This window comes from Apis dorsata, unplaced genomic scaffold, assembly GCF_000469605.1.
Source record: "Apis dorsata unplaced genomic scaffold, Apis dorsata 1.3 scaffold_82, whole genome shotgun sequence".
NCBI lineage: Eukaryota > Metazoa > Arthropoda > Insecta > Hymenoptera > Apidae > Apis > Apis dorsata.
Window position 1 is genome coordinate 182,082 of NW_006263380.1, and position 11,009 is coordinate 193,090.

Here is an 11,009-nt window from a genome sequence, read left to right on the forward strand (position 1 = left end):
ATCAAAAATAACACAATTAATAAAACTCGTACGTAATATATATCCTCAAGATTTGTGCATTTATTATATTTTTATTCTCTTACATCATTTCTTTCCCCGAATTCATTCAAGAAAAATATTAAAAATCAAAAATAACACAATTAATAAAACTCGTACGTAATATATATCCTCAAGATTTGTGCATTTATTATATTTTTATTCTCTTACATCATTTCTTTCCCCGAATTCATTCAAGAAAAATATTAAAAGTCGAAAATAAAAACTCTCTCTTTCTCTCTCTCTGTGTCTCGAAATTCGATTACGATCTTCAAAGTTTCGATACAATACGTACGTATTGTTCCGTTACCGCGTATAAACAATGTCGCGATCGAGTGAAACGTAAATAGACGCGTTACGCCTCGGGCTGAATCGATTCCAGGTAAACACGTACGTAACATTTTCCCCGAAATTGTCGGGACGGGCATCGACGTTTAAATTCGTTGGTAAGCGCTCAGAGTACGTGGATCCGGCGAGGAGAGAGGATCTACAGCGCGGCACCGAACAGCCTCGACACTGTGTCTTCTGCCAAAACATTTCGTGCCACCATCGCATATAGTTCCCTCCTCTGCGGCTTTTAAGCTGGAGAATCATTATTTTCTGCTGCACCGATCGGTATAAGGCGGCATGGTCGACGTTCAGGGCCGGCCCGCTAACAACTGGGCCATGTGGCACACGTTAGAGAACCAGAAGATTATTACAATCGGAGATCGAGGTCAGATTTGGCCGCATAATGAGTCGCGCAACGATACTCCTGCGCCACCGGCGAATTACTCTTTTGCACGTCCTTCCGCGTGTCACGTTTCGATCGTGCTCCTACCTCGCCAACGGTAAATGCGGATATGCGCCTCCTTTCCCCTCTTTTCTTCAATTTTTTCTCTCTCTTTTCCCCGTCGTTATTTCTTTTTTTTCTTCTCCTTTCTTTCTTTCTTTCTCTTCTTCTTCTTCTTCTTCTTCTTCTTCTCGGAGGAGGAGGATAGATGGGATCATCTTATGAGAAAAGTTTCTTTCAACTTTCGATCGAGAGGTTTCTTCGAATCGTCCGTAATTGATCCGCGGCTATCCTTCCGCGGTTCGACCTTTCTTATCATCCTCCGACCATCCGACCGTTTAAGTTTTAAGTATATAGTATAAACTCGGAATAGGAAAAGTTGCGATTAAACGAAACTCGGCTCCTTCCTTCGATTCTCTTTAATCAACCTTGAGCCAGTTTTTCCTCCCGCTTTTGTACTCCCATTTTCTTCCTTCCTTTTGATTGTCCCTGTTGATTTCGCAACGCGATAACCGCTCGTAGACGATTCTCTAACCGTCCGTTCTTGTCCATAAATTTCACGCGATTTTTCGATTTCGAATTTCGAAAAGTATTTCTTTGTGATCAATTTTTCTTCTTCTCTCTTTTCTTTTTTTTTTTTCCTTTTTTCCCCTCGTTGTTTTCGTTTCAATCGCACGACACGAATACAGAAGATTCGTAGAGCGATATCGGCGATGTTTCTGGGTAATTTCATCGCAATTCCAAGTAGACACATTCGAGGCACACGCGAGAAGGAAGAGACGCGTGGTCACGCGTTTTATATCTGGAGTATTCGCGAATACTATTTTTAGAATGACGCCGCAGAACAGTAACTGGACGTGTGTGGCGCGCCTAACTGTTAACCCTGACCCGGTAATAAATATTATACCCCCGTACACGAGGAAGCTATAGGCACCCATCCCTCCCCACCTTGATAAATCCACCCTCGAGCCCCCCTCCCGAGCGAATCAACCGGCTGGGCACAACCCTGAGAATGAAATTGATTATTAAAATGGACGAGTGGAGTGGAGTTGTCGTTGATGGACGTTCAAAACCGTCTCTTCTCTCGTTTCTTACTCTTGGCGCAGATACGCAGATACTCTTTTATCATCCATTTTTTACTCCAAGCGAAAATTGTAATCGTCGGGCAAACAATTTTTAATCAAATTTCGCGGGAACGAGAGAGAGTTTAACTTTGATGAGAATTGGTTATCGTATTCGTTCCTTTTCTACTTTTATCGATTAAGTTTCTATCCGAGTTTCTTCTTTCGTTATATTTTAAAACGCGTTTCCCTTTCGATTCTAAAGTAAAATTAGCGTGTGTCAGTTTTATCGAGCGTTGACGCGACGTCGAGTCTTCGTTTTTCGAGAAACGATTCGATCGATCTTTCGACTTTCTTTCTTTTTCTTCTGCGACGAGCAACCATTTCGACGAACGTGGAAAAAGAGGGATGCGTTTAATAACGATCGATGGTTCCGTGTGCATCGTGGAAAATTGCACCCATCGCTTCCGATCATCAACAATCTTTCGCCTCACGCTTCCCTTCCTTTAATCTTCCTTTTGGGATGGGACGATTATTTAATATTGGTTGGAAAAAAACATTCGATTTATCGTTACATTCGTCATTATTCGAGGGATTATTCATAAAATTCTGTCTTACTCGAACCGTGTGGTCTTTTACATTTTCTCGTTTATCGCGATCGAAAATCAGATTATCGTATTTCGATGCGTGAAGTTCAACGACTCACGGCGTTTGGCCCAAAATCAAAGAGCTTACGATTAGCAGCATAGAGGCTGCTGTAGTAGAATTCGTGTGCCAACGATCCGATCGTGCACGCGACCAGATAAATCGAAAGTTTCGCGCCATCTGGCTCGCCCAATACGATTCCCTGTCCAAAAATCCCCCCCTCTCTCTCTCTCTCTTCGAATTTCAAAAATTCACTCTCTTTCTCGAATTCTCTTCCGTCTCTTGTACATCCTTCTCCTTCGTTTGTTCGTTTTTCATTCATCAAGAAAGAGAAAGAAAGAAATATCCAATTTCAAAAATTCTCTCTCTCTTGAATTCTCTTCCAACTCTTATACATCCTCCTTCGTTCGTTCGTTCGTTTTTCATTCATCAAGAAAGAGAGAGAGAGAAGTATCCAATTTCAAAAATTTTCTCTCTCTTGAATTCTCTTCCAACTCTTGTACATCTTCCTCCTTCGTTCGTTCGTTTTTCATTCATCAAGAAAAAGAGAGAGAGAAATATCCAATTTCAAAAATTCTCTCTCTCTCGAATTCTCTTCGTTCGTTTGTCTTTCATTCATCAAGAAAGAGAGAGAGAGAAGTATCCAATTTCAAAAATTTTCTCTCTCTTGAATTCTCTTCCAACTCTTGTACATTCTCCTTCGTTCGTTCGTTCGTTTTTCATTCATCAAGAAAGAGAGAGAAAGAGAGAGGTATTCAAAAATTCACTCTCTTTCTCGAATTCTCTTCCGTCTCTTGTACACCCTTCTCCTTCGTTCGTTCGTTTTTCATTCATCAAGAAAGAGAGAAAGAGAGAGATAGAGAGAGATATTCAATTTCAAAAATTCACTCTCTTTCTCGAATTCTCTTTCGTCTCTTGTACATCCTTCTCTTTCGTTCGTTCGTTTTTCATTCATCAAGAAAAAGAGAGAGAGAAGTATTCAATTTCAAAAATTCACCCTCTCTCTTTCGAATTCTCTCCCAACTCTTGTACATCTTCCTCTTTCGTTCGTTCGTTTTTCATTCATCAAGAAAGAGAGAGAAATATTCAATTTCAAAAATTCTCTCTTTCTTGAATTCTCTTCCAACTCTTGTACATCTTCCTCTTTCGTTCGTTCGTTTTTCATTCATCAAGAAAGAGAGAGAGAGAGAAGTATCCAATTTCAAAAATTCTCTCTCAAATTCTCTTCTTATACATCTTCCTCTTTCGTTCATTCGTTTTTTTATTCATCAAGAAAGAGAGAGAGAAAGGTATCCAGTTTCAATTCTCTCTCTCTCGAATTTTCTTCGTTCGTTCGTCTTTCATCAAGAAAGAGAGAGAGAGAGGTATCCAATTTTAAAAATTCACTCTCTCTCTCTCTCTCTTGAATTCTCTTCCAACTCTTGTACATCTTCCTCCTTCGTTCGTTCGTTTTTCATTCATTAAGAAAGAGAGAGAGATATCCAATTTCAAAAATTCACCCTCTCTCTTTCGAATTCTCTTCCAACTCTTGTACATCTTCCTCCTTCGTTCGTTCGTTTTTCATTCATTAAGAAAGAGAGAGAGATATCCAATTTCAAAAATTCACCCTCTCTCTTTCGAATTCTCTTCCAACTCTTGTACATCTTCCTCCTTCGTTTGTTCGTATTTCATTCATCAAGAAAGAGAGAGAGAGAGAGAAAGGTTTCGTCGTATTTAATTAATTTTCCAAGCCAAAGTCATCGCCCGATTATTCTCGATGCTCTCTCAGGTGTTGGAACGCGATTCTCCCCCCGCGAAAGTTTGTTTAATCCAACCGGTGACTAACTGGTTTACGCGTAACCAACTCAAACGCTCAAACACAAATGAGAAAAATATATTGCGGAAAGTAGCGCAGCGCTCTCTCTCAACTTTGCATCTGATAATAATAATTATTATTATTATCAGAAAATACATGCGAAATACAAGAACAGGAATAATATAGGGAATAATGGATAAACGATTTGCGGACGTGGAAGGAAAGAAATTTTGAAGCGAAGCTTTCCACGCGTAGGATATTTTATTTTTCGCAATATACGTTTCTTATGATGCTTGTACAGTTTGCACTAACCAATCACTAATAAGATTCAATGACGTTGACTGGAGCAGTCGACAGGGCAAGGGCGTCGTTCCGTGCTGGCCTCTCCAGGACCGGTGTCGTTGGTCCGCCAAGGGTCAGGAATCGGCCGAGAACCGCGACCAACTTACCTCACCGACTTGCTGACGGGACCATCCTCGACGAGGACGCCTCTGAGAACTGGTGAGTGATCTTTCGCGAGCAAAAATTTCCCTTCCATTCTCCATCCTTTTCGACCTCCAACGATCTTACTTTCAACTTACTTACACTCTTTAATTGTTATCGTGTCTTCTTCCATCTATAGGAATAGAGAAGAAATTTTCACGAGATTTTTCTTCTGATATTTTCTAATACTCCAATATTCGATCAAATTGCGTTAATGTGGAATTCGAATATTGAATGTGGACAGATTAGATTACTTTTCAAATTGTTGTGATTCTAGTATAACGAGATCTTTATATTATTTTCTTTATCTCAATTGGGAAAAATCGTCTCTCTCATGGAGAGAGAGAGAGAGAGAAACGGGTCGAATTCGTGATTAGTCGTAGTTGCGCAAAAGCCAATTAAGAAACTGACGAAGCTCACCCAACTAAGCACACTCGGCTCGTTAATGATACATCGTATTGTTTTCACGCCGCGTTCCAGGCGCCACGATGAAGCCTGGCATTCGATACACTTTCCCGAATCCCTCCCCCCCTCCGTTTCGATATCTCGTTAACCCAATATAATCGATCGGCGGACCAAGAACTGGCCAATAGGAAATCGTTTCATACAACGTTTCTGTCCGAATCGAATTTTCGATCGTGTACGTGACGATATTTTCGTAGTTTCCAACCATTGCTGCACCATCTGGTATAGCTGGAATTTTAGAATTTCAAGATTCTGTTCTTCTAACATCCGATCAAATTGCGTTAATGTGGAATTCGAATAATGAATATTTACCTTATTATTCGGTGAAACTGTTCTTTCGAACAACGTGTCGAACGCGATGTGTGGACAGATTAGATTACTTTTTCAAATTGTTGTGATTCTATATAATATCTTTATATTATTTTGGAAGTTTTGGTCTCTGAAACGAAAGGGAGAGGGCTCAAATCTTGGAGAGGGGATAGGAAAGAAATGTTATTCGCATATTGGCATAAGATAGGAAGACAACGTTCCGATAATTCAAATTCTTATTTTTAGAACGATCGAATTGAATTATTCTTTTTATTTATATACGTTTTTCGATTTATTTCGATATCGGTGCGCAATTTTTCTATCTATTGGAATGGCGACGGTGCAAAGTGCCACCATGGAGGCAAACAGTTTTATAATACGGAGTATTGGCAACAAGCAGAAAACATGGTAATCTCGAATGATCGAAAGCAAACTCGAGATCAAATATTGGCATATTTCTGTGTAAACATCAGTTTCGTGCGGTATCGTTGAATTGATTAAAGGTTTCGTAAACAACTCTTATCGATAATTCTACCGCACGAATGAGTCACGAATCGTGGCCTATATTTTTTTTCGTTGCGTTGAACGCCATTTGCTTCTCCCTTTCCACGTGTCACGATTCACGATCATTCGAGACGTATTCTTTCAAATCCAGGAAAGATTCAACAAAAGAATTTTTTCTTTCAAACAAGAGAATTTCCCTTTTTCTTGCGAGAAGGGAAATTCAAAGAAATTATCGTGGCAAGGGAGTATAAAAATATTCCTATTAACCGCTCAAAGATTATCTACCTCCTCGTTTCTTTTTCATTTGCACGACTTTGAAGTACGAAAAGTGTAGAAGGAAGAAAGAGGAGGCTTCCGTTCCTCCAAGATCAACTTAGAGTCGCCGTTTTTCTTTGCGGCTCGCATTCTCTTCAGCCGACGATCGATCGAACATCCCCCTCCCCCTCCCTCCCCTAGCTGCGAGCGATTCCTCGGTCTTGGCAATTGTATCGCTGCAATTGCTACTGGCAATCTCTCCGCCGATCTCTCGTGATCGCTTTTTATCGCTGAACGATTCTTAAAAACTTTCCACGTTTCCCCTTACTCATCAGCAGCAAAATATTTCTGATGCTGGATAATAAAAGATTCGAATTTCATATCGAAGAATAAAAGCTCGATATCATGTTCAATGAATATGAATATCTTCTTCGCGAACAAGAAAAAGTCGAACAGATGTAGGATCGAGACGTAGCTTCTTTCTTTGTCCCTTTAATGTTAGAATTCGATATCAATGGGTTGAATAATGCATGGGAAAATACAAAACGTGGTCGAATATCAAACTTTCTCCGCCGGTTCGTCACCGACTCGTCTCTTTCTCGACACATCCATTCGTTTGTTTAGAGATGTAGAACCCCCTTCCTCTCTCTCTTATCGCGATTCACCCTACACAGATGAATGATCTGAGGATATTTTAATGTAGACAAACGTAAAGATCGGAAAGAAGGATACTTTAGAGTAAATACCGAGGATCGTTTTAAAATTTCCATTTTAAAATTTCGTTTCGAGGATGATCGGGCGATGAAATCGAAGATGGACACTGTTGCAATTTAAATTAAATCGAAGAGGGTTCGAAAAGGAATTCTCGACACAAACTCGACGGTTCGAGCCGGAGAATGCGAGCAAAATGGGAAAAGTTGCTTTCGTATTTCACGGCGTTTGTAAACCAGAGTTTACGTTTACCACGAGCCCCTTCCTTTTCGGAGGAAACTGGAGGAAAAATATGTTTTCGACGGTATTTCCGATAAAAGGCAGCTGGTCGCAGTTTCTCGTTGGTGCGCGAATCTCGAAGACAGATGCGGCTTATATCTCTGGCCGGCTATCGCGAAAGAAAATGTCGTCGGCTCGGAGATCGTTCGTTCTCATTCGGCGGGGGATCGCAAACGGCCGATTTTTAAACACCTTCCGCCAACTCGATGGCGGAACCTTCAATTTCCTGCTCGATCGCGGGAAACTCGATACTGGTCGACCTAATTCCCAGGAAAAACCTTCGAAACCAGCTGTTTCCCCTCGGGATTAAGGAGAACCTTCCTCCGTTATTATCTTCCCCGTGTAAATTTTATCTCGATGCTTATTAGTGTATTAATCGATTGGCCTATTAATCATTTACATTCTTCAATTAAATTAACTCTTTAACTGCGGATGTGGCTTATAAATAATAGTGTTAATTTTGATATAAATGTAGAGTCTGAAGAACTTATGACAATTATTGTATTCTCGGAAACCAATAAGTATTTTGAATACTGTGGTGATGAACATAGTCATATTCTAAGTATTATGATTTTAAAATATTTTTTTTTTTCGTTTAGAGCTATGATAAAAGTATCCATTAAAGGGTTAAAGAATTTATACGTGTGACGTAAGGTATTGGCGCATATTTATAGGAAACATCGTTGCTTTTTCATAATTTCTTTTTATTTCTATTTTCAAAGTATCGTGCTCCATTTATGCCAGATTTCGTTACCTCTAATTAACAAGATCTAATTATCGTTTCGCGAATAGGTTCCTCAGATCTTTATCGGGAAATATTATGTAAAATCATTTTACGTTAGATACTCGTCATATTGCTACTTCGTCCGTACATTTGATAAATTAATATATATATATATGTTGAACAGAAATATTAGTAATAATATATTTAATATATTTATATTTATTAAAAGAGTTATTATTAGATTAAATTTTTAAGTTAATAGAAAATTTTATTTTCAAATTAATTTATCTCATATTTTTCTTGACCAGAATATAAAGAAATATAAAAAATATGTTTCTTGAAAAAATCGTCGAGCCGATTGAAAATATCGTTTCAACAGCCCTGAGTTTGGAAAATTGTTTAGAAACATAAAACATCGAGAAAGTACTCGTCGCGTTCCAAGGATCGCTCGATCGATAATGTGTTGAAATAAAGGAGGGGGGAAATTAGAAATTTCTCAACGAGAAATTAGAAATTTCCAACGAGAACGTATCCTCGTCTCCCTTGTTACTCGCGTGACGCACGGATAGGTACAATTTAATCAAAATAAAATATAGGATAATTAATTTAAACGCACGCGTGCGATGACACCTCTTGATGGAAGGGGTTCTCGTGGGTGGCACGCGAGTGGCGTTGGCGCGACATAAACAACCCCCTCGGAACCGGGAAGCACGACGAAGGGAAGCACGACGGAGAATAATGCGATCGGTGGTTGCCGACCTTGGAGTCGGGCATCAACTAACGGAGGGACGACAGCAGCGCGCACCAACCGTTTCTCTCGTCAAGGTGAGGCGAGGCGCGCACGCAACCGCAAGGACCGATCGGACGAGTTAGTTGCCCGACTGTGACGGATACCTTGGAAATTGTGACGAGCGCGGAGGGAGAGGAGGGGCGGGTTTCGACCACCCAGTCCATGGGGCACGCGATGCCAATTTTGCGACACTGATAAAAATCTGGGAGGCAGGGAGAGGGGAGGAGGAGGAAAAGAAGGAAGGAAAATAGGACGTGGATTCTCGTTTAAAAATTTCGAAAATTGGTTATTCCGTGTGCGTTTATCGCAACGAGGCTATCTTTTTTTTATTCCTTTCTGGAATGATAATTCGTGGAGGGATTTGAAATTTTTCAGCGTCTAGAAGATAATCGTGCACGCGTTCAGATTTTTCTTTCACGATTTTAAGATTTTTTAGTATCGATTCTAGTCGTACAAAATTTATATTACTCTTGGATTATTTCTTTCTCGATGGATCGAATTGCACTCGGTAAGATCTCGATAGTCAAGATTTCTAATAATTAATCGAGAGTAAGGAATCAAACTATCGATATATTTCAATTATTTTCGTTTAACGAATTTACTTTCTATCGACGAATCGTCCAAACTTTTCTTACTCGCTTAGATATTACTTTATAAGTCCAAATATTTCTTTATCGATCCTGTTCATAACAACAATAGTAACAATAACAATAATCACTCTCGCTCGAAACTACGAAGCAATATCGTCGTTTCACAGCGAATTCGACGAACAAATTAAGTCGTCCCGTCGACTAATCGAGCGCGGAAATTGCTTGACAATCGACAATTGTTCAAAGTTGGCCACTGATTGTGCAAAGTCGGTGGCGAAGCGCGACGCCATTAGAGGTTTGGAAAGAAAGTTTAGCTGCTCTCTCCCCGGTTGATTAAGGGATGGTGGAAGGTTGATTAAAGCTGTACAGCGACGAAGAGGAATGTCCCGGCTCGCTTCAAGGTGAGCCGCAAGTTGAACACGCGATCCTGAGAGACTGAGGGACGGCCAGGTCGGTTTAAGAAGCAAGGTTATCCGTGAGGGAAACCCGGAAACGCGTTCGAACCGCTTTCCATTATTATCCCTTCCCTAACCCGGTGAACTTTGATTTAACGCATCCCCAAGGATTTTAACGAGCAAGAGACTCCGGACAATATACGCGCCCCCTCGAATTTATGGATAAATAGGGAGGAGAGTTTTGGCAGCTTTGGAAGTTTGGAAGAACTAAAAGTTGGTTTAGAAGAGGAAATTTCTTTTATTCATTCGTGTTCTTCTCTTCGTCGTGTTTTATTTCGGATAAACGATGGATAAACGAGAAAGAGCAGAGAAATCTTTCTTATTTCGAAAATTGAAAATTTCGGAGAGAAGATTCACGATCGTTGAAAGAAAAGAATCATAAAATTAATTAGAGAAATTATCAAATTATGAGATATTAATTAAGCGCATTATGCGACTCTTATAATTTATGTATTTGTAATTGTTTCAATATAAAAGAGACACGAAATATTTTACGCTTTTTTGAGTACGAGCGACGTAACGAAGAATTCGTTATTTTTTTTTTTTTGAACGACCACAGCAGAGAAATAAGATTTGCCTCGTTTACACGTTTAATCCTCTTACAAAAAACAAAAAAAAAAAGATTTCTTGTTATTCGTGATCTCTATGTAGCGTCGAAACAATTCCGTTTTCAAAAGCGAAGCGAAAAGAAGCTATTCACCGGTTTATTCCTTTTGAGAGAGAGAAAAAAAAAAAAGGAAAAAAAAAAAAAGAAAATTCTCCCCGAAAGGAACACGCATCTCTACGCGTTGAATCTTTCACCTTCGCGGGAGATATAACGGCGTCGCGTGAATAAACAGAGAGCTGTGAATGAACAGGTTGAATAAGAAGGAAAAGGAAAAGGCGCGAAGGAGATGAATGGGGCCGGTCGCTTTAATCGCCCACCAGATTTTTATCTCGCGTTAAGAAGCGTGCGTGACGATAATACGACTGGAAAGCTGCATTAACCCACCGAATGTATCCGAATAACGCGTCTGGACCAAGAAACGAAACTCGACCAGATGTAACGTTCACAAACTCTTCTCTTCTTCCTTTTTTTTTTTTTNCGAAAAATCCCTTGAAATAATAATTACATAAGACACAATTACATAATATT

General features: G+C 39.8%; 1 protein-coding gene across 1 annotated transcript in view; it reads left to right on the plus strand.

The window, feature by feature from the left end:
* Positions 1-11,009, plus strand: part of LOC102679147 (potassium voltage-gated channel subfamily H member 6) — a 105,118-nt gene that overhangs the window by 32,216 nt on the left and 61,893 nt on the right. Inside the window, 1 exon segment of the mRNA XM_031508313.1 lies at positions 4,660-4,810. Within this exon segment, the coding sequence (XP_031364173.1) occupies positions 4,660-4,810 (151 nt within the window).